This window comes from Artibeus jamaicensis, unplaced genomic scaffold (assembly GCF_021234435.1).
Source record: "Artibeus jamaicensis isolate MK-2021 breed Jamaican fruit bat unplaced genomic scaffold, CSHL_Jam_final contig_787, whole genome shotgun sequence".
In the NCBI taxonomy this organism is placed as follows: Eukaryota; Metazoa; Chordata; class Mammalia; order Chiroptera; family Phyllostomidae; genus Artibeus; species Artibeus jamaicensis.
The window spans coordinates 5,361,549-5,389,304 of record NW_026521972.1 but is presented as its reverse complement, the minus strand read 5'-3'; the positions used below and the strand labels follow the sequence as shown (position 1 = coordinate 5,389,304).

The window sequence follows — 27,756 nt, the reverse complement described above, 5'->3', positions numbered from 1 at the left end:
TCTATTGCCGAGCTGGTTTGGTGGAGGTGTATTCTTTTAGACATCTTTTGTCTTGGAAGCTCTTTATTTGGCCTTCTATCTTGATTGAGAGCCTTGCTGGATAAAGTAGCCTTGGTTGCAGGCCTCTGGTTCTCATTACTTGGAATATTTCTTGCCGTGCTCTTCTTGCTTCAAGCGTTTCCATCGCAAAGTCAGTAGCTAACCTTATTGGGGCTCCCTTTGTATGTTACTTACTGTTTCTCCTTTGCTGCCTTTAAGATTATCTCTTTGTCTTGGAATTTTGCCATTTTAATGATGATGTGCCTTGAAGTGGGCCTCTTTGGGTTCCTCTTGATTCCTCTTTGAGTTCCTGGGACTCTCTGTGTTTCCTGGATCTGTGTGACTTGTTCTCTCATCAAATTAGGGAAGTTTTCCATCATTACTTTTTCAAACAGGTTTTCTATCTCTTTTTCTTCTTTTTCTCCTTCTGGTATCCCTATTATATAGATATTATTACATTTCATATTGTCTTGCATTTCTCTTAATCCCTCTTCATTCTTTCTGAGCCTCTTTTCTTTTTCTTGCTCTTTTTGGGTGTTTTTTCTACTTTATTTTCTAGCTCGCTGATCTGATCTTCTGCTTCATTGATCCTGCTTTTGATTCCTTGTACTGTGTTCTTCAGTTCAGAAATTGTATTCTTCATTTCCTCTTGGCCCTTGTTTTTTTTTTAAATTTTATTTAGTTATTTTTCAAGTACAGTTTTTTGTCTATTTCTCCCATCCCACCTTCCCCCACCTCTTGCTCCCCACCTTCCTCCCATTTCCACCCCCTTAGTTCTTGTCCCTGCGTCCTTCCTATTTGTTCCTCCAAATCCCTCACTCTTTTTCCCCTTAAATTCCCTTCCCTCTCCCCTCTGGTCACTGTCCCCTTGTTCTCTACTTCAGTGTCTTTGTTTGTTTTCTGCTTGCTTGTTTGTTTTGTTGTTTAGCTTCCTGTTAAAGGTGAGATCATATGGTATTTGTCTTTCAACCCCTGGCCTATTTCCCTCAGCATAGTGCTTTCCAGTTCCATCCATGTTGTTGCAAAGGGTAGTAGCTCCTTCTTTCTCTCTGCTGCATAGAATTCCATTGTGTATATGTACCACAATTTTTGGATCCATTCATTTACTGATGGGCACCTAGGTTGCTTCCAAGTCTTGCCTATTGTAAATTGTGCTGCTATGAACATTGTGGTGCATAGGTTCTTTGAAATTGATGTTTTAGGATTCTTAGGATATAATCCTAGCAGTGGAATTGCTGGGTCAAAAGGCAGGTCGATTTTTATTTTTCTGAGAAAATTCCATACTGTTTTCCATAATGGTTGTACCAGTCTGCAATCCCATCAACAGTGAACTAAGGACCCCTTTTCCCCACAACCTCTCCAACATTTGTTTGTTGCTTTGTTTATGATAGTCTTGGCCCTTGTTGATAGTTTCTATTTTTTAATGTTGATATAGTTTTTAGTGAACTCATTGTACTTTCCTTGTAGTTTCTGGTAGCTTATTGTAAGGTCATTGAACTTCCTGATAACCAGTGCTTTGAATTCAATGTCTGATAGTTGAGTTTCCTCTATTTTATTTAGCATTCTTTCTGAGACTTTATGCTTTCCTTTCATTTGAGGATTGTTTCTTTGTCTACCCATTCTTTGTGAGACTCTTCTTGTTATCTTCAGCTTCTTAAATTGATTTGTTCTGGCTCCCTGGGTTTATGGTGTGAAGTTCTGTGGTAGAATACCTATTAGATTCAGTGGTGTAGTCTCCTTGATCTCCCGAGCTCACTGGTCTTCAGCTGTCCTTTAAGTTGGCTCTGTGTTTGTCTTTAAGTTTTGATTGTTTTCTTTTGTGGGTCCTTCCTACCAGTTGGTTAACTAATGGTCACTCTGTCCACCATCTCTTGTAATTTGTTGTTCTGGTGAGGGCAGGTTGTGTTGAAGCTAGTTCTTCTATGTGCACAAGGTTTTGAAAATTCTCTTTTGCTCTTGTTCAGTTATTTGTACTGGGTAGTTTCTCCACTATCTAGTTGTATTTCCAGGTAGGTCTTGGAGGAGTTGAGGTTTGTGTGGTTTCCCCTTCCTCCTTCACCATCTTCTATTGTTATCTGTTAGTGGTCCCTTTGTTGTTGGGTTTCCCCTTCCAGTGGGTATCCTGGTGTTCACCACTTCCACCTACTCTTTTCTGTGATCAGTTGGAGGGGAAGGCAAAATGGTTTATGACATCAAGAGCATATTCTATGATATTTACAGTAGCAGCCGGTAGAGAAGAGATAGGAGATCCTTTGGCTATGTATAGTGTTAACTGTGACCTTCAACCCAACTAGCCACTTTTAAGAAAAATAGAAAAAAAGATAAGAATATTGTTGGGGAGGAAGGATTGTGAGTTGGATCTAGAAAGCAGTTGGGGTTGTGGAAGGTCAGATTCTGAGGTAAGGTGGGAGTAAAGAGTAGTAAATAGGTGTAGTGTGTGAGAAAATAGAGTTAACTGCTACAGTAATAGAGTTCAGGAAACTGTGAAGTGGGTTAGGATCTGGAAGGCGTGTTGTATTTACAATTGTATGGAACTGCTATTATTTACATAATATTAGAGCAACAATCATATGACAGAATCTATGTGATCTGGATAACATGAATAAGGGGTATAGAACTTTGAGTAATGTGCTAGAGGAACACAAGTGACGTGAAGGATAGTAAGTTAGCAATACCCCGTGGAAGACAGAACAGGGGAAACCTGTCAAATGATACAATATAACCAGCCAAGCAAAGAAGACTATAGAGAAAGAAGAGGAATACAAAAACACTAGTAAAATAAAAGATTTAAGAATAATGAAAAAATAATACAAATATGCAGTAACTTGTAGTTTCTCTGCAATAGTAAAGTGAAAATTGTCTCACTGTCTCAACTGTTGGGATGCCCTGTCTTTGGGTCCAACTCTGGTCCTCTCACAGTTCTAAGTTTTTTTGTCTTACTTGTGGGTATTAAAAAAAAAGGCAGGAGGAAGGAGAAAGAATAAATAATATTGGAAAGAAAGGAGGAAGGAATGAAACAAGAAAGAAGAAAAGAGAAGAAAAAGGTATTGAAAGATAAAACAATAATAAAAAATTAAAAAATAAAAGATTATTCAAACAAACAAACAAAAAAACCCAAACACCTTTTGTTGTTTTCAAACTGGCTAAACTGGTTTTTCTGGTCTTGCTGGCTACAGCAGGCTGAGGGGTGATTGCTGTGGCCTTTCTCCCTTCCTGATGTGTACTCAGCCAGTCTTGTGAGCACTCTCCCATGAGCTAGTCTGGTGCCTCTCCCCAGCTCCCTATGTGGGGGATCCAGGTCTTCTTTAGAGCACTCTTTCCCTGGGGGTCTTTGCTGTGGGCTGGGGTGTGGGTGTGCCCGCCCAGACAGGTTGCCTTGGTCCAGCAGGTTTGGGTGTGATCCCTCCCCAGTGCTATGAGGGAATGCAGGGCCTTCCGCCTAACCTCGGGATGGCTGCTGCCTGGCTGGGTGGGGAGTAGGCCAAGCGGCTGTTGCAGGAGAATTCCCCAAACAGATTTTCTTTTTGAGAAATCCCTCCTACTCAAGTATGCCACTCAGTACAGCCCAATTCTCCAGCCAGACTGGTGACTATCAGGGTCTGTGCGCGTCACTTTGGGGCTCTCAAGTCTCCCAAGGCAGGCGACCACAGACTGCAGGTGGTCACGGCCCTTTTGCATTTGCCTCTTTGTCCTTATTCCCCTCTTTGCAGCTTCAAGCAACCGGGTCTCTCCTGGTGCTGCTCAAACCCTGCTTGGCTGGAGAGGGAGCAGTTGACTGGGCTCTCTCCCAAGGACTCTGTGGCAGGCCCGCCTCTCCCAAGAAGTCTGTGGTAGACCCAGCACTTGGCGCTGGGCTGAGGCCACAGCCACCCTTGTCCCTGTGATGGTCCCTGGGACCTTATTGTCCTGCAGCAGTCTCCTTACCATCTGGTTTTTCAGTGTCCACTACAATTTGTGGTCTCTTATTTTCGTATATGCTGGGGTACTGTTGGCTGTTTGCTCTGTTCCTCCGTAGATTGGTCAGGTTTTTTCTAAATTGGGTTATTCTATAAAAACAATTCTATTTTCTGTTGTTGCAGTTGTAGTATTGTTTATTAAATACATTAAAAAAGAAGCAAACCCTTTCTGTTGTTCTTTGTTCTCAGCACTGAAATCTACTTATGAATAGTAGCATCCAATACATATGTAATTGGGCTGAATGCCTTTTACTCTCTAAAATGAGTCCATTTTAAATATAAACCAAGATTTCATGCAGATGGTTTGAAAATCACTTTATCTTTAGACTTGAGAAATTTCCTTTCCTTCTTTATTACTCTATTTCTTGGATTCACAAAGTTTTTTTTAAGATAATTTGAACTTCAGCAGAGCTTAGGTCTAAATTAACAGTGGACTTATATTTGTGGGTTCCAAATTAATGGTGTTTTACTGTAATGCAAAGAAAACTGTGTCAGAGATTAGCTTTCAGGTATGGTTGGATATAGCATGGCTTGTCTGACCTGAGTGTCTTGTGTTTTTCCTTCCAGGTAATGCTAAAATCTGGCACAAACATATTATACTGGAGAACTACCGGCATCCTGATGGGTTCTAAGGCAGTCAAACCAGTTTTGGTAAAAAATATCACAATTGAAGGTATTTCCCAGTGATCTGTTTTAGTAGTCGGCTATCACGTTTTATATTGAGTTAAAATATCGATTGCATTTTTGGTTTGGCTGGCTCAAGGGTTTATGGGACAGGAACTAATATGTTAGGTATCATATAGGCCTCGAGGTCCTGGTTTTATTCTTGGCAAGTTGACTGGCTTTTTGTTTTTGTTTTGTTTTGTGCCCTGAAACTGAATTATTTAGTCTAGGTGAAAGGTAAACATGATGACAATTTTAAGTGTCTTTAAATAAAAGAAAAACATCTTAGTTAATAAGAGCCTGTTATTCATTTGTGCTAGTTGCTGAGTTTACTCAGGTTGCTGCTATATCCATAAAAATGGCAACAGAATAAACATCATGGCCTGTCTGCTAAATCTCTTGTGCTTCTTTTGAACCAGCTGGGCCTTTGGGGCCCAGGAGAGTGGCCAGTAAACCCCGGCATTGTTAAGTCTCAGGGCTACTTCTAATTAAAGTAGTGATTCTTCTTTATTAAAGTTTGGCTGGTATTTTAATATTTTAAAGTTGTACTTATTCTTGGGATGCTCACTATTAATAATTAGTCATAGTGACATCTTCTGGCAAAATCTGGAATTACAAACCAGGAGAAAAGTCAAGCCCTTCTTAGGGCTTCTTGAGTCTTGTCTGTGACTTAGTGAGCAGATGATAAAGAGGAAACAAACAGGTGGCTGCAGAGATTAGAGAAAATGGTAGCTTATAGAGTAGGAGGGGACCTTAGAGTTAGTCCACTCGTAAATTCATGGAGTCGTCTTTTGACAACTGAGTTTATGCAGTTTACTATACCTCTAAGAATTGTCAATCTCTTGTTTGTTTAAGTGTTTGCTTTTCTTAGTGTGTTTTATTCAGTGTCTAGCCCAGTTCCTTGCATGCAGGAAACACTTTCTTGGTGAAGTGAGATAAAGGATTTGGGCAGAGCTTACTGTCAGTAACTCTCTCTCACTTCTGGTAGAAGCTGCAAAAAGGTGCTGATTTGCTTGCTGTTGTTGGGTCCTTGCTCCCACCCTCTGTCATTGCCCTGCAGGGGTGGCCTACACATCAGAGTGCTTTCCGTGCAAGCCAGGCACCTTCAGCAACAAACCAGGGTCATTCAACTGCCAAGTGTGTCCCAGGAACACCTACTCTGAGAAGGGAGCCAAAGAATGCATAAAGTGTGCAGAGGACTCCCAATTTTCAGGTGGGTCTAGTCTCCGCCAGCTTATGCTCTTCATTCTTTTCTTTTTAAATTTCCATTTGTCAGCGTATAGTCATAAGCCAGAAGTCACACATAAGTAGGACAGGAACAATGGGGCGGACAGACACCGAAGTGCTGAAGTGAGTCAGCATTGAATGGATAAAAACGACTTCTTCTGTCCTTTTCTGCATGACTTCCCCTTTTGTCTGTAATTTTTTTCTCTTCCATGCCCTATAAGTAACTGTTTGCTGGGCTTACACTAATCTAGATTCACGTTGTACTTTCAGATGATTTGTGGGCATAGAGATATATTTAGAAACTATTAATTTATTCCAAAGTTACAATTGTAATGATAACAGAATAAATCATGTCTTCCTGGAAAAACAATGGTCTGCCCCGTGTGTGTCCTGGACACGCTTACTGCTCCAGTGAAAATAAAGACGTGAGCCCTCACCTTCTTTAGGCCTCACTAGTTCCACCTCAATTCTTCTGTGAAGTTACTTTTCCTTGTGGTCTTTTGTGTGTGTTGGTTTTGGTTTCCCCCTTTCTCAGAGTCACACAGGGCTTGGCTCATCTCTGAAACGTGTTTTTCTGTTGCAGAGGAAGGGTCCAGCGAGTGCGTGGCGCGCCCGTCCTGTACCACGAAAGACTACTTTCAGATCCACACCCCGTGTGATGAAGACGGAAAGGTACTGGCAGTGCTCGGTGGGCTCCGTTTCATACCTACTCAGCCCTCTTCCCGATTTGTCAGACTCTAATTTGTGGACGAGAGAGTTCATTGAGCTCATTTATAACACATGTATGTAGAGTAGTGCAGAGGACATTTAATAATTTATGTCCTGAAGCCTGCCTTTCTGGTTTTGAGTTTCCAATCTACTAATTAGTGCTGTGGGCAAGTTATTTGCTGTCTCTAAGTCTCAGTTTTTTCATTTTTAAACTAGGGATAATATCTGTTTCTGTTTCATGAGGCTGCTCTGAGAGTGTGAGATAGTCAACTTGAGGTTCCTATGCAGTGCATACTGAGTGCTCAATAAATTACTGGCAATTTTAACAGTTAGATGTTTTAAAAAATAACATCAGGAGAAGCACAGTCTTAAAATGTGTCCTGAGACTACACAGTCAGTCTTCACATTGTTGATAGGTTTTGAGACCCAGTGAAGAGATGTGTAACTCAAGGACTTTTACCATAGGCTGAGCACCTGTAGCATTTCATTAGTGTTATAATGCAACAATAAAGGATGTTGAAGGCAATGACTTTATTTCGAGATCTGTTGTATACTGTAACTTCTCTTTGTTCGATTTCTCTGTAGGTTCTGGCAATAGAAAAGCCATGCAGCCATTGGCCGATTTAGTTATGGTAGATGACTGTGTAATTGCCTTTAGAAAATGCAAAGTAATTACCATATAAACAACACTGAGTCAGAGGGAAAGTGCACCCATAAGCTCTGCAGTTGACCTGCGATTCTCTTATTTAAAAAGTGTTAGCTGTACCAGCCTGTTGCACAGGGAAAGCTGAGATTAGAGCAGCTTTGATGGAGCATTCTTTCCCTGGGTTTGCATCTTCCCAATCACGGCACTTAATTTCTTGACCTAGTTTGGAAAATATACATAGTTGTCAGTATTTCTTTATTTTCTTAAGTTTTTATCCTACAGTCTGGATCTATAGTTTTTGTATGGTTATTATTCTTATTCATAGCCCTTAATTATTTTTTAAAGGAATTTACTTTTGAATGCTTAAGACAAGTCCACTCTACTATTTGCATTCTAGTATCTGAAGTACTTACTAATGCAGAATAATTTGAGGGAAGGCCAGTTTAAATTGGTGGAAAATTTCAGTAATTAGAAGTGCTTTTATTATTTTTAATAAAAACAGTAATTGAAACTAACAGCTCTAAATGACAAGGAGCTATGAAGTACGATCCTGATGGCCCCACAATAATGGAGAGTATGAGCTGTTTTTATATGTAGAGGGCCACTGAGGTAGGTTGAAGTAATTTGGAATAATGTTCCTTTAGTTAAGGTTTTCCTAGCTGAACTTGCCGTATTGATAAGTAAAGGCAATTAAATTCTATATAATAATTACTAATTCAGCATTACTGAAGCTTAAATGAATGGGATCTAATATACAAGTGAATCTTGTTTTTGCTATAATGAAAATATTTAGGAGTCATCTTTTTATTATGTCAGTGAGTTGTATGACAAAATCTAGTTTATTTGGGCCTAAAGGAAGTGAGGCTGTATAATACATGTAGAATGCACAGAGTATACACACGTGTGTACACACATGTGTACCCACAGCCATGTTGTGTACACATACACACAACACATGTTTTTCTGTGGATCTGGGCAACCTGTGAACCTGGTTTTGTTATAGAGCAAAACAATGAACTAGCACTGCATAAACGCAGTGATTTTTTAAAAAGTGATTTAAAACTTATTTGAAGATAAAGCTTCCTAACTTCAGTAGTAAACAAAAGCAATGGGAATTTAATTAAATAACATATAGTGAAAGTATAGATTAGACATGTGAATTTGAATGTTTTCTGTTTTTGTTGGTTCCAACATTTTCATTTGTTCTGGTTTCACGTTTTTAAAAAATACTTTATGTTGTTTGGAGTGCCCTGGTGATTTGCTGATGGTTTAGTGATGTTTCCCAGGTTGTTCCATGACCACCTATCTTTGATCTTATTTTCCCCTTGTTTAGAGAGAGGGTCATCAAGGGAAGTGGCTACTGTGATATATAGACTTTGAACATTATACTTTATATGACAGAAGTGTTACAAGTTTCTCTGTTCATTTAGAAGCTTAGTTATTTGATTGCTTCCTGCCTACTGGGGACGTTTTTGAGGGAAATTTTAATTAGTAACTGGAACCATTCTTATCCTGATTAAGAGACTCTCATTAACATCATGACAAATGTAGAGTGCCTACTCATTTATTCATTTATTCAGCGAATTTTACTGAGCACTGGCCACATACAAAGTGGTGGGTGATGAGGGCAGAGCTCAGGGTAGGCAGAAGAATGTAAATGTCTACACAGATTGTAGAGTAAAGGCTGTCAAACTTTTGTGTGCATCAGACTTGCCTGGAGGTTTCTGTCCCAAACTGTCTGTTTCAGTAGACCTAGGGCTGGGTCTGAGAATTTGCCGTTTGAAGAAGTTCCCAGGTGATTCTAATTCTGCTGGTCTAGGAACCTTACAGTTTGAGTACCACCGGTCTAGACTTTACAGGGAAAGATAGTAAAAAAAGAAATTATTATATCCAATTGTGATTAGTACTTTTACGGACAAGTCTTGAGTTTTATGTAGATCTGACCTAATCTGTAGAGTTTCAGAACTCTGGATAAAACCTAGGCAAGAGCTTGGGAGAGAGCATTTCTGGAAGAAGGAGCAGGATGGTGAAGACCTGATGTGGGAGGGGGTGTGGGGAGAACTATGGAGATGTGAGTGTAACTGGAATGTGGGGCTGTGGGTAGGAAGCTGCATTAAATGCAGCCAAAGACACAGGCTAGTGCTAGACTTGGTATGGTTCCACAGTAGTGAGTTAACTTTTCCTGTGTGCTTTGTTTTCAAAGAATGCTGAGAACCCATTTTTTACATACATCGAGGTACACTCATATAGCTGTATACAAGCACATGCGCAGATTCAGTGCTTGAGATTTGAGGTCAAAAGAATATTACCTAGTGATAATGGGCGAGTATTCATGACGAGAAGGCATCTTTAATGTTAGGAAGCTGTTTGATAGAGCTTCTCATGATCTTCCTATGGATAACAGAGAATTGTGGACTAAACGATGTGGCTAAGTGGATATATGGCTAATTGAAGAACTTTATGTAAAATGTTTAATAAATGGATATAAACTAGGAATGTAGTTGATATAAACTAGGGGTACAGTTGGTATTATATATTTTCCATAGGAATATAAATTTAACAGAGGGTTCATACATATTCCAACTCATACAAAGAAAATTATGAACTTAGATGACTTTAAGGATTTCATTTTAAAATTCTTAATTTGCAGGAAGACATCAGGAACAAGTAAGTATATCAAATTGTAAATTAGTAAAGCTGGGGAAAATGACAGAATTAAGACTGAGAAAGATGCCAGTATGCTTGAACAATGAGGTTAGATTAAAAAAATAAAAATTTATTGTGTTAAAGTCTTGATATAAAAGTATTTAGAAAAGAGAAAACATTGCTTGCCAAAAAGATTTCTGAAAGAATCCAAGTTTGAGAAGTTTCGACTCACCAAATAAAAAATGCCTCAGCTATTTAAAGGGAAAAAACCTCCCAAGAGGACAAAGGATACTTGGTTTTTAATTAAGCTGTTCCTTGTTGAAAAGCAGGTCTCACTCAGACATGCAAAAGTAGTCTCATAGCAACTTGCAAAAGTCAGGGGGATTAGGTTGTTTTTGTTAGACAGTCAGCAGCTTAGACAAAAGCCTTAAGAGTTTTATTTAGTTTGACCATTAAACTAAACAAAGTAACTTTTTGGGGAGTCTGTTTTATCCCAGGGCAAAACATGGTGTTTTTTTTGCCCCTCATTATGGGATGGGATGCATGTTTCCTTGTGATGGGGCAGCACAAGGTGTCAGATTTGTTTTCACACTTGGGGATAATTATAAAATTCTGTTAATGAATTTTAAAAATACTTTTCAGAAGTGGGATATGGGGAGGTAGGGCAGAAGGCTCTTGACTCAGGAGACTGGGAAGTCAATATAGAGTAAATGATTTTATCAGGACTTTCTCTTGTTCTTCTTGCTCATATTCTTGGCTCATTTGATTTCCATCTCAGGCAGGCTCTTTCTTGTGAAAGCCACTAACACCCTCACAGCTTCTGATTGGAGGAGCACAGACCAAACTTTCAGAAAAGACTCTGATTGGCCCTGCTTGAACCGCAAGCCCATGTCAGATCGACCATTCAGTTCAGGCATGTGGTCTAATTGTGTTGGACAGCTTAGTTCCCCTGCTAGTCCCTGTGGCTGTGGAGGCCAGACATGTAACTCCGATTCTTTCAGTTCCTTCAGAGAAAGAGATGGTGGTGTCTGTTATCATAGTAAAAAGAGAGTGATTCTGGGTACATTCGCAGAATGCATGCACTCTTTTAAAAAATTAATTTAAAATTTTATTTTAAGCTTGTCCTTTCTTTAATTTTCTAAGGACCCTCCACATTGTTCTTCACAGAGGCTGTATCAATCCACACCTCGCCAACAGTGCATGAGGGTGCCCTCTTCCCCACCTTCTCACCAACAATTCTTTGTTGCTTTACTGATGGTAGCCATTCTGACCGGTGTGAGGTGATGATGTCTCATGTGGATTTAATTTGCATTTCTCTGATCATTAGTGACATTAAGCATCTTCTCATATTTGTATTGGCCATGTGTATGTCCTCTTTGGAGAAGTGTCTATTCAGCTCCTTGCCCACTTTTTAGTTGGATTATTGTCTTTTTTGTTTGGTGTTGGGCTGTATTCTTCATAAATTTTGGATGCTAACCTCTTATCAGTTGTATGGTTGGTGAATATGTTCTCCCATTCAGTAGGTTGTCTTTTGGTTTTGTTGGTTTTTGCCGTGCAAAAACTTTTTAGTTTCATCTAATCTCACTAGTTTATTTTTCCTTTTGTTTTCCTTGCCCGAGGAGATACAGCAGGAAAAAATATTGCTCAGAGAAATGTCAAAGGTTTAACTGCCTAAGTTTTGTTCTAGGAGTTTTATGTTTTGAATCTTACATTTAACTCATTAATCCATTTTGAGTTTATTCTTTTATATGGTATAAGAAGGTATTTTAGTTTCATCTTTGCATGTATTGGTGCAATTTTTCCAATACCAGTTATTGAATAAATTGTCTTTACCCCATGGTATGTTCTTGCTTCCTTTGTCAAATATTAATTGATCATAGAGGTATGGGTTTATTTCTGGGTCTGCTGTTCTGTTCTGTTGATTTTGGTATCTGTTTTTATCCCAGTACCATACTGTTTCAATTTATAGCCTTGTAGTATAGGTTGATATTAGGTAGTGTGGTACCTACAACTTTGCTCTTCTTTCTTAAGATTGCTGTGGTGATTTGGAGTCCTTTGTGGTTCCATATAAATTTTTGGATTATTTGTTCTGTTCTGTGAAAACCAGCATTGGTATTTTTGCTCCTCAGTGTGTGTGTGTGTGTGTGTGTGTGTGTGTGTTCAAACCTTGCCTGTAGTTCTTTTTTTTTTAAATCAGCTGTGCAATTTAGGTATTACTTTACCTTGTTTGTAGATGAGGAAACTGAGGCTTAATAAAATTAGTTAGATAATTTCTCTAAGCTCACAGCTTGTAAGTCTTAAAGCTGGAATTCGACCCCAAATATGTCTCCAAATCTGATGCTTATGTATCCTCTTCATGTACTTTTCTTCTTCATATTACAGCAGCTTGTGAACCTATCTTCTTGGGGTTATATTATATATTCCTCCAGAGCACCAATATGTATTATTAGTATTAAAATTTCCCACAGTGCTTTTTTCTACACATAGTAGGTTCTTACTAAGAATTTCCTAGATAATTCTCTGACTGGTGTAGCTCAGTGGAATGAGCGTGGGCCTGTGAACCAAAGGATTGCAGTTCGATTCCCAGTCAGGACAAGTGCCTGGGTTGCAGGCCAGTTCCCAGCAGAGGACACACAAGAGGCAACCATACATTAATATTTCTCTCCCTCTCACCTTCCTTTCCCTTTTAAAGATAAATAAATAAAAAATCTTTAAAAAAATACTTAAAGCGGGCTTGCGAACCAGACAATCGCGGTTCGATTCCCAGTCAGGGCACATGCCAGGGTTGCAGGCCCGTTCCCTGCAGGCCAGTTCCCAGCAGGGGACACCCGAAAGGCAACCATACATTGATGTTTCTCTCCCTCTCTCCTTCCCTTCCCCTCTAAAGATAAATAAATAAAATCTTTAAAAAAAAAAGTTTCTTCCTTTAAAAAAATACTTAATTTCTGAGATAATAAGTTTAATCATTTGAAGGGAAGTCACAGGAAAGTATAAATGGATTTTTCTGTGTTATTCTATAAGGCAAAATTTGGGCTAATCAGGTGAATTTACAAAAGATAAATCCCAGGAGTGTGTAATGATTTTCTAACAAGTAGAGCTGCTTAGTTGTGGAATGGCATGTTTTGTCAAATATGAGATTTCTTTCCAAGGCTAGAAGAGTGTCTAGTAGGAAAGGAAGTTTCAGAAGGAAGCCTTCTTGAGAGGAGACATTGGACCTGCAACATTTTCATCTTTAAGTCTAGGAAACAGAGGGGTCCTAGAGGGTTTGCTAATGTTTTGGTATCAGATTATATATCACTTTGGCCTTTAGCAAACCTCAGTACTATAAAGTAGTCCAAGTGCTCAAGGTCTGTAACATGGAACTTCTGAGTTTTATAGCAGGAGTAAGACATAGGAGACATTTAAAAATAGGTTAATAAAGGATATGGGTTTTAGATCAGCCTTTCTTCCTATATAATTTTAGCAAGTTAAATACACTTGTTTCTTAATTAGGATGATGGGAAAAGAGCATGGCCTTTCTCAGTGACTAGGGATTTCTGAATTTGTTTAAAATAAACATTTTAGGATAGTCTTCTTTAAACTCTTTTAAAAAGCAGTTTTATTAAGATGCAATTCTGATACCATATCATATATCCACTTTAAGTGTCAATTCAAGTATATTCACCCCAGTCTAATTTTGGAACATTTTTTTGACTAAAATTCTGGCTAGAATTTCCAGTACGATGTCAAATCTCGATGGTGTCTTCCACATAAAGGAAGATGAGAAAGAACCCAGGCTTTTACATATTTAGAAAGGAGACAAGTAGGTTACTACAGGGAAAAAAACATAGCAGCAAAGGCTTCATTAAAAAAGTAATCCCTGCGAGTGACAATATATAAATGGGTGGGTTGAGGATGCATTCAGAGCACATATGGATGTTGAGCATGGCTTTGAAGCCAGGAATAGGCAAAACTTGACACAGTGGGGCACATAATGGCAAGAGAGACAAATGATGGGTTCCCGGTGGGTTTGCCAATAGAAAGGATCAAGGCTTGTGAGAGGCAGAGGCAAGCAATAGCCTGGTTGGGGACATCTGAGCTAGAATGTCATGAAGCACCAGGCAGTCAGCTCGGAATGACAGTTGGTGGACCTTTTTAAAGCATGTGCAATTAACCTGTAATGAATTCAGCCAGTCCACGAAGCCTTGGTGCATTTGTGCAGGGACATTTGAAGGAGGAAAGCAGGCAACCCTGGACAAATTCAGTCTCAAAATTTGTCCAAATTTTTTGCCTCCTAGTCTTGAATTTTATTTCAATATGAGAACCAGCTTCCAACTGATACCTCCATGAGTATCAATAAAGCTTATTTTGTTCACAGTTAATAAAAATACACTTGGACACTAGTTCCTCTGCAGTCTTAATAGCAATCTGGTAAGTTTTGCTCTATTAAGGTTTTGGTTTCATGAAAGACTTTATAATTTTATCTCAACTTGCCAAAGAGTGAGTTGATTGTTGGTATTTCAGCTGCACTGTGGGCCATCTGGTGCTAATATCAGTAATATTACTTATTAGCTTTTTCCAGTCAGCCAGACTTGAAAGCATCTGTCCCCATTAGAAAAAAAGGCATAAAATCAGTCTGCTGTGTGAAGCAGGGCCTTGTAAACAAAAGTTGTATTACAGAGAATTCGAAATTTGACTTCTAAATGTTTGAATGGTTAAGGTGGGGCACATTTGCTTATTTTTAAACATTTATTGTGCTTGAATGGAACATCATGTGGTTAGCTCACCTCTCAAAAATATATTTGCAATATAATAGTTTAATATTTTCAAACCCTCATTCTCCTTGACTTATCTTACTTTACCATTTACTAGATCTGTTAAGCAACCTTTTCAGAGCAAGTTAATTAACAGACTTTGTGGGGCTTCCTCACTTATAAACTTGAGGATAATATTGTAATACTGACCTTCCAAAGTAAGGGGGGTTACATAGTGTACCCCCAAGGTCAGGCCTCAGTGCCCAGTTTCAGGATTGTGCCCACGGCCACGTGGGAACCAACTATTCCCAGCACTGCAGTAACTCACACAACACAATGCAGTTTTAATTAATGTCCAAATAAATCAGCAACTTTGTGAATTAGTGAGGACTGAAAAGTTGTTTCCTGTACTTAAGCCAGAATTTAAAAGATGATTTTTAAATATGATGATTTTTTTTTGCTCAGATACTCTGAATTTAATATTGCCTTTCTCAGAGGGGTTGAGAACCCCTTATGGATATAAGACCTAACTTATTTTCCAGCTGTTTAGGAAGCTCTGTCAGGAATGGCCATCATTTTACAGATGGTGGGAGAGCGGCAGATGGATGAAGTGGCTGGTTAGACTGTTTCATGACGTAGCTCATAAAATGAATGCAAGAAGAGGGAGTTGAAAAATGAAAAAAAAAAGTATTTATAATTCTGTTGAGACATACAACTTTCAAACCATTTTCTTAAGCATCCTTTTTCAAATAAAGATAGTTTACTCTTCCATAACAGAATAAAACTGAGTGGCCTAAAGGGCTTACTATACATGATTTTCCATAAACTGAAAATGGCTACAGAGGGTTGCCTTTAATTTTGGTTCTCCAGCTTCAGCATTAGACTTATTATCGGGGAAGTTGTTTTCAAGGAGAAAGATACTCTCAGTAGATTCTATGTGTAATGAAAGAAGCTATCGATTTAATTTAAAAAACTGTATTTAGTTATGAAAGATTTTTAATTTTTTTTACATGTAGAATACCTTTCCCCCCACTGATAACATCCATTTTGTTTCTGAAATGGCTAACCCATTTAACGTTTTGGTCTCAAAGGAGAATAATTTAAAAATGATAACTATCTGGGTTTCACAGAGTCACAGCTATTTTGTTATATTTTGTTTTATGTGGGAATGGTGGTGTATGCATGTGTGAGAAAGAGTGAAAGGATAAGGTTTAAAAGACTTCCCTCTTTGAAGTTAGAGGTTGTCTTTTTTTAATAATATTTTTATTTTTCAGTGACCCTTGACTTACAATATTACTTTTGTTTATGGGGTACAACCCAGTGATTAGACATTTATATAAATTACCCCAAATTTATTTTCATAAAGTGATTACACCAATAAAAATATACCCATCTGACACCATCTATAGTTATTACCACATTATTGATTATATTCCCTATGCTTCACTTTACAGCCCTGTGGCTATTCTGTAACTACCAATTTCTACTTCCTAATCCCTTCACCTCTTTCATCCACCCTCCCAAACTCCCTCCCATGTGGCAACTGTCTAAATGTTCTGTGTATCTATGAGTCTGTTTGTTTCCTGCTTGTTCATTTATTTTATTTTTTAGACTGCACATCTAAATGAAATAAAATGGCATTTGTTTTTCTCTGACACTTCACCCAGCACCATACCCTCTAGGTCTATCCATGTTGTTGCCAAAGGCGAGATTCCATTCTTTGTTGTGGCTGCGTCATACTCCATTGTACATGTGCCCCGCTTCTTCTTCATCCATTCTTCTTAGTTACTTTCATGTCTTGGCTATTGTAAATGCTGCAGTGAACACATGGATGCATATGTCTTTCGATTTAGGATTTTGGGTTTTTTCAGATAAATACCCAGAAGTGTAATTGCTGGGTTCTTCTTTGTCTTTTGTTTTAAAGTCTATTTTGTCTGATATACATATTGCTATCACAGGTTTTTGTTTGTCTGTTTCTATTTTCATGCATTTCCCCCCATCTCTGTACTTTCAGTCTGTGTGTGTCTTCTGATCCGAAGTGAATCTCTTATAGACAGCATATGTAAGGGCCTTGTTTTCTTATCTATTCAGCCACCATATGTTTTTTATTGGAGCAGTAGTCTATTTGCATCTAAAGTAATTGTCGATAAGTATGTATTTATTGCCACTTTATTATTCATGTTTTTATTATTATTTATATCTTTTTTTCTTCTTCTTAAAGAAGACCCTTTAACATTTCTTATAATACTGGTTTGGTGGTGATGAAGTACTTTAGCTTTTTCTTGTCTGGAGAGCTCTCTATCTGTTTGTTGATTCTAAGTGATAGCTCTGCTGAGTAGCATAATCTTGGTTGTAGGTCTTTGCTTTTCATCCTTTGAATATTTTCTGCCAATTCTTTCTGGTCTGCAATGCTTCTGTTGAGAAATCAGCTGACAGTCTCATGTGACCTCCCCTGTAAGTAACTAACTGCTCTTCTTCTGGTGCTTTTATTTTAATTATGATGTGTCTCATTGTGAACCTCTTTGGGTTCCTCTTGTTTGGAATTCTTTGTACTTTCTAGACTTGAATGTCTTTTTCCTTCACAAGGTAGGGAAATGTTCAGTTATTGTTTCTTCAAACAGGTTTTCAGTCTCTTGCTCTCTTTTGCCTCCTTCTGGTACCTTTTGATGTGGATGTTGTTATGTGTGATGTTGTCTTAGAAGTCTATTAGAGTATCCTCATTCTTTAAAAATTATTTTTTCTTTTTGCTACTCTGTTTTCTGCTACCTTGTCTTCCAAATTGCTCATTCAATCCTCTGCATCATCGAATAGTATATTAATTACTTTTAGTGATTTCTTTATTTCATTTACTGTATTCTTTTTTTATGGTTTCTATGTCCTTGTTTATGCCTTTGATGTTTTCATTAAGTTTCTTAACTGTCCTCATAACTCTGTATCTGGTAAACTGCTTGCCTCCATTTCATTTAGCTCCTTTTCTGGAGATTTCTCCTGTCCTTTTATCTGGGACATGTTTCTCTGTCTCCTCATTTTGGCTGCCTCTCTGTTTTTGTTTTTGTGTATTAGGTATGCAATTTTTAATCTTTTTCAACTCATGGCACACATAAAGTAATTACTAAAATTCTGCAGCACACCAAAAATATGTTTTTTTGCTGATCTTACATAAAACATAGATATAAATTTGGTTCGTTCACACTGGATAGTTATTGTGTTGGCTGTTGTCATTTTTTGTTTGATAATCTAAGGGAAAAGAGGTCAGTGCCTCTGACTAAATGGTCAGGTACTGCATGTTTTAAAAATCTGTGTGGTACACCAATTTGTTGTTGCACACGAGTTGAAAGATCAGTATATTATGTGTCTCCCAGTTTTGATAGAGTGGCCTTCTGTAGTAGGTGTCCTGTGAGGCCTGGTGACACATCCGTCCTGGTCACCCGACCTGGGTGAACCCTTGTGTATCCAACTGCTCCCCCTGTGTGAACCCTTCTATTGTAGTTAAGCCTTGACTGCTGTTGGTACATCACTGGAAGGGGTGACCCCCAAGTCAGTCACCTGCAAGGACCATTTTGGACTACAGTGGAAAAGCTGCTGTGTGGGGGCCAACCATAGAGCAGAGTTCACTTCAGTGAAGCTATGCTGCCTGCCAAGTGCACCCCTTGAGCATGCTGCCTGCGGAGGTGGTTGGGCGGTACTTTAGCATGGTCTGAAGCTGGCCACCAGGGGTGTTGCCCTGGAACTTTGTTGGAGGTACAGACCATGTTCAGCCTCCTCCTGTGTCCTATTCGGGGCTTCTCTTCGTGAAATATAATGTGATCTGAAGATGACTGCTGCTTTTGCTTGTCTGGGAGGTGCCCCAGAAAGGCCAGGCTTTAAACTGAGGCTGCCTGCCACCAGTGCTGGGCCAGGGACCACTTAGCAAGAGTATGGGGTTTGTGAAGCTTTTATAGATTTTAGGGAAGTATGCAGCATGAGCCAAAACAGAATGTTTGTATGGAGAAACCCCTGGAAGTGGCTTGCCCACCAGCTGGGTGGGGCAGGGTCTCAGGGAATCACCAGGGCAGGGAAAACAGTGTTTGTCAGGTGGATGGTGACTCAGATATGGTGTCAGCCTGCACCTTCAGGGGGAGGGCTCAATAAAGGAACAATGGCTTCTGCCAGCACTTATGTCTGGGAGAAAGCTGCCCCTTTACCTCTCATCCCAGAACCAGACAGTTCAGTTTTTCTCTGTATGTCCCTGACATCTTTTGAGCTACTGCCCCAGTGCTGGAGCTCAGAGTGAGTGGGTTTGAGCATGTCCATCCACAGGCCCTTTAGGAGGAGCGCCTGGGACTCCAGAAGCCCCGTGTCTCAGCCACAATGCCAGCTGGTTCTCACAGCCAGGAGTTATAAGGACTTCTCTTTCCTTCTCTTTCCAACTGAAACCCAGTGCTTGGGACCTGATGTGGGGCAGTTATGAATAATGGTTGTTCCGTAGTTTAGTTGTAATATTGATGTGCTCTAGGAAGGTGTGAGTACCACATTTACTTACCCTGACATGTTGCCTGGAAGCCCAGAGCTCTCTCAATCCTGCTGTTCAGCACACATGCAAGAGGGCTTGAAATTGTCAGAAGGAAATATTTTGCTACAGATCTTGGGGTTGAATATCAGGATACTGGAAAAGACATAGAGGGCTACTACCAATGTCTCTGAAATAACAGGATTAAAATGTGAAGCTATATATATTCTTTTAAAAAGATGATTGTATTTTTGGGGGAGATTATCACTATGTGGAAAGCCCGGTGATAGGTGCTGTAGTTGAGGGAAAGGAAGAGACCAGCGTGGGTCTCAAAATGAAAACACCTCTGCATAGACTTATATTGGTAGAGGAATAAAATGAGTGGATAGAAGAGTAAGGACTATAGCATTATCTATATTTTAAGGAGGAATTTTATGATGAGCAATGTGCTATGTATGAGGTAAAGATACCTGTAGCTTAGGGTAAAAATACTTGGAAATAACAGCCGTTTTCCCACTAAAGTTTTTTTTCTTTTCATCTCATTTTGTTACTGATGTTTTAGATTGTCTTTATTTGGCCTTTCTATTCTGCTCTATGGAATTTTCTAGGCTGTCAGTTCAACATTTGTGTTATTGGAAGTTTAAAGCGCGTAAAAGCTGTTAGATGACTTACAAGCCTTTATTTGCAGACGCAGATAATGTACAAGTGGATAGAGCCCAAAATCTGCCGGGAAGATCTCACAGATGCTATTAGGTTGCCCCCTTCTGGAGAGAAGAAGGATTGTCCGCCTTGCAACCCTGGATTTTATAACAATGGATCATCTTCTTGCCATCCCTGCCCTCCTGGGACGTTTTCAGATGGAACAAAGGGTAGGATATCAATGGGTCCAATAATTGGACCTTTAGCATAATAATCTTGTTGGACTACTGCGACTTCTTTGTTCCAGATTGTCCTTAGGAAATCATTCTTTGTTAAAACATACTTTTGTCAGAGACTGAAGTAGCGTTGAGAAATATAATAATTGCATCATGAGGCTGCAATGGTTTATTTAACATATCATAAAGATAGCTTTTGATGGCATTTTATGTAATGCGTTCCTAATGAGCCTTTGGATACTGACAAGAAATTGTGCCATATTAAGTGATTAAGGATAAGCGCTTCTCTTCCAGTGTATGTGTACACGTTTATCGATGTAAGCATAAAATATAACATCTTCTAATTCAGCTTTGAAATGATAAATCACATTCTGTGCTACAGTAATATAAAAAATTGCTCATTTTGATCATATGACATATTATAGCCCCTAAGTAAATTGTTTCAAAGTGTGTAGTTGGGGAGATTTTAGTATTTACTAAGTAATATAGAAAGTGGTTACAGAATTTGTTTTAATTTTGGTGGACAAAGATTACAGTGCATTTTAGTTGTGGGTTTCTTACTTGAATATAGCCATTCCAGATATTTGATATTCAGAGCCTTTGAGAGAACATAAAAGGAACTCGGTAGTCACATTGACTTGGGTGTGAGTCAATCCTGTATCCTGCAGGCTACAAATAGTGTGATTTATCTAAGTTACTCCAACCTTCTGAACCTCAATTTTCTCATCTATAAGATTGTAGGTAATGATGTCTAACTTATCATCACTGAGCAGGTTATGTATGATAAAAATGTCTCCTTGCAGTACTTTGGTACCAGGAATTGTTTGTTCAGTGAAGATTGTCTTGGATAAATTAAAATATGGTTAGAAAAGACCCTTGCATTTCAATAATGCAGATCTTAATTTAAATGAGGTTTATTCAAAAACTGTAACTCTTTCCATAGCCCTCAATTCCCAGTATCAGTTTTTTAAACATAGCTACTATTTTGAATTTCAAGTAATTATTCTGTGATTAAATGTCATGCATGATTTTCTGTTCCATTTAATAACCAATAAAAGTGTGACACATTTACTTATTTATGAAGTGGATGGTACTGATTCTTAAATCACACATAAGAGAACTTGTTTCAGAGTTATTCTTCATGTAGAGTAGAATTTAATATTAGCAATTACTCCCCAAAAATGAAGGAGAAAATTATTTTTAAAGATTTTGTATTTACCTTTTCCTTTTTATGTAAGTATGCATTAGTATAATATATCCAGAATTATTTTTCTTTCCAGATTGCTTTTGAAAAAGTTATTAATTCTTAAGGAAATGGGTGGCTCCGTGTCTCTCCTTCCATTTCTGCTCATTAAAATTTAGCAGGGCTTTACACGGAAAAAGCGGAAGCTGTCCGGATGAAGTTTAACTCTGATCACTCACCCCACTTGTCTTCTGTAGAATGTAGACCGTGCCCAGCAGGAACGGAGCCGGCACTTGGCTTTGAATATAAATGGTGGAATGTCCTTCCTGGCAACATGAAAACCTCCTGCTTTAATGTTGGAAATTCAAAGTGTGACGGGATGAATGGTGAGTTCAGAGTCAGCCTACTTGATGTATTTTGGCAGCAGAGACTTTCAGATCCAGCTCTTTAAAACATATTACGTGTGGGTGTGAAGAACTTCGGTCTTATTTGGCTACTTGTATGTCTTTGAGCCCTCGCATAGAAATAGTAAGTCTGGTGTTAGAGCTGGATGACTGTCCTATAAAAAATATAAATGATTGTGCATTTTTGGAGTCATTTTAAAGGTAGACACCGAGGGGGACCAATTACGGTAATAAACACCAGAATGGGTTACCAGGGGGAGGTAACGAGAGCTATGTTGCTTGCCATTTAAAGAGTAATGTGACAGGATTTCTGCCTATATTGGTTTTGTCTGGCTCAGCTCTAAGCCATGGCGAGAAATTAATTAAATCATCTCTGTCTCTCTTTGCCTATGAAGTCCATGACCCTGATTACAAAATATTGATGAACCTCACTTACTGAAAGCTTAAAAGTGTGGCAGGGTGAGTTCTATAGGATGTTTGCTGAATGTTCTTTGTTCTTACATTTTAAAATTCTTAGCCTAGCGATTAGCTGTTCTGCAATATTTGTTGGTGGATTGAATGACACTATCTATATATGTATTTTTAAATTTGGCACTAGGAGTAGGTGTTACAAATACTAAGGTTTTACACCAAAATGCATCCTTTACTTTTATAAACTCATAAAAAACTTATCCTTTACTTTAACTTATAAATTAAAAAATGCTTTTTAATTACATCTATTTTAAATCAGAACCTATCCAAAATAAACAAGCTTGGAATGTAGAAAGTGAGGTGTACACATGAATACAGGGATTGACAAACAATTGGTCTTTGGATAATGTTGGTTAAACATATATGTGGAAAAGCCCTAATATATATTGAATGTTATGAAATATTCCTCTTTACTGACCAATAATTTACTTGTAGGAATTTATCCTAAGGAAGAGAAGAAAAATTTACAGTAGTTATTACCTGACCGTGAGGGTTTATGTTTTTAAAAGATACTATGATTGAATTCTAGATTGAAGAAGATAAGGCATTGGAAAAGTAAGATTGGAAAGGCTAGGGTATTGAATGACCTTATGAAAGCATCAATAATTGTGTGTGCCCACATGTGTATTCACTTACTAGTAAAGGTTATCTGAAAATTTCCCTGGATCTTTTAAAGAACCTACTCCTAGTCTAAGTTTCATAATAATACTTGACTTATCCACTCATTCACTTAGAGGCTACAATTCTAATGTTTGTTAATTTTCCAACATGTTCAATTACTGATTTGGAGAGTATATATCGCTGTAATATTAGTATGTGAAATCAAAATAATAAATGATTATGTGGAAAACAAAAAGGTGATGTAGGGGATGATCCTTCCTTGCTTCTAGCTTCTGCTAACGCCAGGCCTTCCCTGGCTTGTGGCAGCTCTACTCCGGTTGCTGCCTCCATCCTCATGTGGCTACCTTTTCTTTGTGTCTGTGTGTCTCTGTGTCTTCATGTGGTGTCTATTGTCCCTGTGTGTCTGTGTCCAAATGTCAGTCTTCTCATAAGGACACCAGTTATGTTGGATTAGACTCACCCTGAAGACCTCATCTTAACTTGATTATGTCTGCAAAAATGCTATTTCCAAATAATCAAGTCCATTCACAGTCTCTGGGGGTTACAGCTTCCACATATCTTTGAGGAGGGCCACAAAATTCAACCTATAACAGTGAGCAATGTTCAAAATATGAGAAATGTTGGTTTCCTTTTGCAAGGATGCTAGTTCCCTCCCAACTTAGCATTTTACTGCCCATGTACTACTTTCTTTTCTTTGGCCTTCTCTGTTTTACATCCTTGACTAGTTTTATTCCTAGATATTTTATTCTTTTTGAAGCAGTTGTGAATAGGATTGTTTTCTTAATTTCCCTTTCTGTTTGTTCAATATTGGTATATAAAATGCAACTGATTTCTGAATATTAATTTTGTATCCTGCTACTTTGCTGAATTCATTAGTCAGTTCTAGTAGTTTCTTGGTTGACTCTTTGGGGTTCTGTATATACAATATCATATCATCTGCAAATAAAGACAGTTTTACTTCTTTCCAGTTTGGATGCCTTTAATTTCTTTTTTGTCTGATTGCTGTGGCTAGGACTTTAAGTACTATGTTGAATAAAAGAGGTGAAAGCAGATATCCCTGTCTTGTTCCCGATCTTAAGGGGACCACTTGTAGTTTTTGCCCATTAAGTATGATTTTGGCAGTGGGTTTGTCATAATGGCCTTTACTATGTTTTGGTATGTTCCCTTTATTTCCACTTTACTGAGAGTTTTTTATTAAAAATGGGTGCTGGATTTTATCAATGCTTTTTCTGCATCTTTTGATATGATCATGTGGTTTTTATCCTTTGCTTTGTTTATGTGGTCAATCACATTTATTGATTTGTGAACATTGTAACAAACTTGTATCTCTGGGATGAATCCGACTTGATTATTGTATGTTGCTGTATTTGGTTTGCTAATATTTTGTTGAGGATTTTAGCATATGTATACATCAGGAATATTGACCTATAATTTTCTCTTTTTTTGTAGTGTCTTTATTTGGTTTTGAAATTAAAATAATGCTGAACTCGCAAAATGAGCTTGGGAGTCCTCCCTTGTCTTGAAATTCTTTGAGACAGCTTGAAAAGGAGAAGTGTTAGTTCTTCTCAGAATGTTGGTTAAAATTTACCTGTGAAACCATCTAGTCCAGGGCTTTTGTTTGTAAGACATTTTTTGATAACTGCTTCAGTTTCACTAGGTGTAATCTGTCTGTTAAGATACTTGATTCTTCTTGATTTATTATTGGAAGATTGTATGTTTCTAGGAATTTATCCATTTCATTCTGGTTTCCCAATTTGTTGGTGTATAGTTGTTCCCAGTATTTTCTTACAATCCTTTAAATTTCTTTGATGTCAGTTGTTATTTCTCCTCTTTCATTTCTGATTTTATTTATTTGGGCCCTGTTTATTTTTTTCTTGATGATTCTGGTTAAAGGTTTCTCATTCTTATTCATCTTGTCAAAGAACCAGCTCTTGGATTCATTTGTCTTTTGTATTACATTAAGCCCTTTAACATTTGTTGCAATATTGGTTTGGTTATAACCAATTTCTTTAGCTTTTTCTCATCTGGGGAGCTCTTTATTTCTTCTTCAATTTTAAATGATAGCCTTGCTAGGTAAAGTAGCCTTGGTTGTTAAGTATTTGCTTTTCATTACCTTGAATATTTCATGCCAGTCTGTTCTGTCCTGAAACAGATGACAGTCTAATGGGAGCTCCCTTGTAGGTAAGTAACTGTTTTACTCTCTCAGCTTTCAAATTTCTTTCTTGTGTTTAAGCTTTGCCATTTTAGTTATGATGTATCCTAGTGTGGACCTCTTTGGGTCCATCTGTTTTGGGACTCTCTGCACTTCCTGGACTTATGTGTCTTTTCCCTTCACCAGGTCAGGGAAGTTTTTAGTCATTATTTCCTCAAACAGATTTTCAATCCCTTGCTCACTCTCTTCTCCTTCTGGTATCCCCATGATGTGGATGTTGTTGCATTTCATATTTGTCCCAAAGGTCCCTTAAACTCTCCTCATTATTTTTTTCTTTTGCTGCTCTGCTTGTGTATTTTCTCTACCTTGTCTTCCAAATCACTGTTTCAATCCTGTGCTTCATCTAACCTACATTTTATTTTTTCCAGTGTATTATTTATTTCAGATATTACATTCTTTATTTCTGACTGGTCCTTTGGAATGGTTTCCATGTATTTTTAATGCTGTTGAGCATCCTTGTAATCATTATTTTAAACTCTATGTCTGATCAGTTGCTTGCCTCCATTTCATTTAGCTCTTCTTCTGAAGAATTCTCTTGTTCTTTCATTTGGGGCCTGTTTCTTTGTCTCCCCATTTTGGCTGTCTCCTGTGTTTGTTTGTATGTATTAGGCAGATCTGCAAAAACTCTGTTTTAGTCCTATGTCCAACACTACCTGTTACTGGCCCTAGGTAACTTGTTTGAAGCTGTCAGTGATTTACAGTTTGTGGATCCCTTTGCGGGCCTGGATGTGTGCAGAAAGGACAGCTGTGCACCAAGTCTGGCTTTTACTAGCACTGTGTCCGGGGAGGGTCTGCTAAAGTCTCAAAGCTGCAAGAGATCTGCCTCTGCCTGCAGGCTTCCTGTTAGGCTTAATCATTGAAAGTCCCCACAGCTGTACTCCTCAGAAGCCCAGCTTAAGCTCCACAGGGTGGGCCAAGAAGGATTCCTGTGGGTGGGGCTGTTGTTTCCCCCCAGACTGACACTGCATGAAGGGGTGTGCTCTGTCTGAGAAAGGTAGCTTCTGCAGTATGGGGAATGACTGACCACAAGGATCCTTGCAGCTGACCTCTTGGCTCTCTCCCTAGAGCCACCAACCCCAGACTCTCCTTATGTGGCTCTAGTCCAATCTGCCCTACCACTGCTGGAGCCCAGGGTAAGTGGCTGCAAATGGAACTTTTTGTATTGGCTCTTTAATAGGCTCTCTGCAACTCTAGCCATCTCTCCCTGGAATACAGAAACTCTGCTGCTTTTCACAGTTGAATGTTATTTGGGTTCATTTTTTGGTTCTGGTGCTCTAGACTGGGATGCCCAGCTTGGGGTTTAGATCCCACACTTGTTAGGGGGAACCATCCGGTCACTGAAATATCCCTTTAGAACTAAAGCTGCCGCCTGTGGGAGCCCAGCCGCCTCTCTTGCATCTCTGCACTCTTTACCAGTCATGTTTTGGTGAAGTTGTTTCTTCTGTCTGTCCTTAGCAATAAGGCTTCTCTTCAGCTAGTGTTCAGTTTGTTAATCAGGATTTTTCTACAATTTTCTTGTGTCCACCCTCTCTCAGTATAGATGTTATCCATTTGGGAATATCTCTCTTCCTCTAACCTCAGACACAAGTTTGCAGTCTGCTTAAACCTAAATGCCTTTCCCATTACTTACAGTGCAGTCGAAGGCCTGGAGTCCTGCTGGATCAGACTGTTTTATGGCTGTTCAGCCCTTAGCATTAGGAGTTGATACCTGCTTGATTCTCTTTTTAACCTCATGAACTTTTAGACAGTAGAAAAATTGGCATTTTTCTCAGAAACAAGTAGATTGGTGCATATTATTTTTTAGGGCTAGTTTGATTTATGTACATTCGACATATGACTTTTCTATAAACTGCTGACTATAACATTTCAAAGATTGCCAAATCACTACTCTAGCACTGCTATTAATCCCTTCCTCAATTTCTCCTTTATACTCATTGACGTAGCAGATATTGACATTTTCTTTTAGAGATGGAAGTGTCAATGCCAAACCATTGCTATTAATTAATAGCCTTGCTTGATGGTATGTGGGGGAATGCTTCTCTTTTCCTCATTATATTGTGGCCATTTCAGCCTATGGTATGTTGATTGTTTCTATGCCAATTACAGACCACCCCCAACACCTTCTATGTCCATCTGTATTACCCCACGCTGATGACAATTGTTTGTGTGTCTCTCCCATATTCTACTAGTTCTTCAGTGAGTGAGAACACAGTCCTGTCTTCTATCCCTAGGTACATATCATGGTTTTCATCACTTGGGAAACGCCCGTTGAGTGAATGAATAAGTGAATGGATGCAGAACAAGGGTTAAAATTGGGAACAACAATATAGTAAACTATAAGAAATCACTCCACATCTCAAATCTTCTTCCTTAAGTAATTAGAGGTTTCTATTTCTCACTGGTACCAGGATACTAGGACCTTCCTTCTTATTGTATCAGAATGCATAAAGACCATTTGTTTTAGTTCAAAAAAGGTAGTCATGCCTCATTGTTAGTTCTCTCATTAAATAAATTTTATTCAAAAATGCATTATTTGATTATATCTGGGGAATCATATGGAATGTCTTTATTGTTATGTAGGAGTTTACCTCTATGTGCAATTGGAGCTGCAATTTAAAAATAGGAAATTCTTTTGGAGTATTTCTAACTTTGAACATAAAGACTAATGGTCTTTTCTTAAACTTATTTAAAAAATTTGTTAGTAATCATTAATAGAACTTTTACTAATAAAGATAACCTTTATCATTTCCAGGTTGGGAGGTGGCTGGAGATCATATCCAGAGTGGGGCTGGAGGTTCTGATAATGATTACCTCATTTTAAACTTGCATATCCCAGGATTTAAGTAAGGAAAACCAATTCTGATTTCCTTCTGTAAGAATCCT

At 38.4% G+C, this 27,756-nt stretch overlaps 1 protein-coding gene across 1 annotated transcript in view; it reads left to right on the top strand.

The window, feature by feature from the left end:
* The window catches only part of ELAPOR2 (endosome-lysosome associated apoptosis and autophagy regulator family member 2), a 188,037-nt gene that overhangs the window by 108,801 nt on the left and 51,480 nt on the right, over positions 1 to 27,756 (top strand). The window contains exons 6-11 of the mRNA XM_053672815.1: positions 4,563 to 4,668; positions 5,719 to 5,871; positions 6,469 to 6,557; positions 19,796 to 19,976; positions 21,423 to 21,551; positions 27,626 to 27,716. Of these exons, the coding sequence (XP_053528790.1) occupies positions 4,563 to 4,668; positions 5,719 to 5,871; positions 6,469 to 6,557; positions 19,796 to 19,976; positions 21,423 to 21,551; positions 27,626 to 27,716 (749 nt within the window). The remainder of the gene's footprint in view (positions 1 to 4,562; positions 4,669 to 5,718; positions 5,872 to 6,468; positions 6,558 to 19,795; positions 19,977 to 21,422; positions 21,552 to 27,625; positions 27,717 to 27,756) is intronic.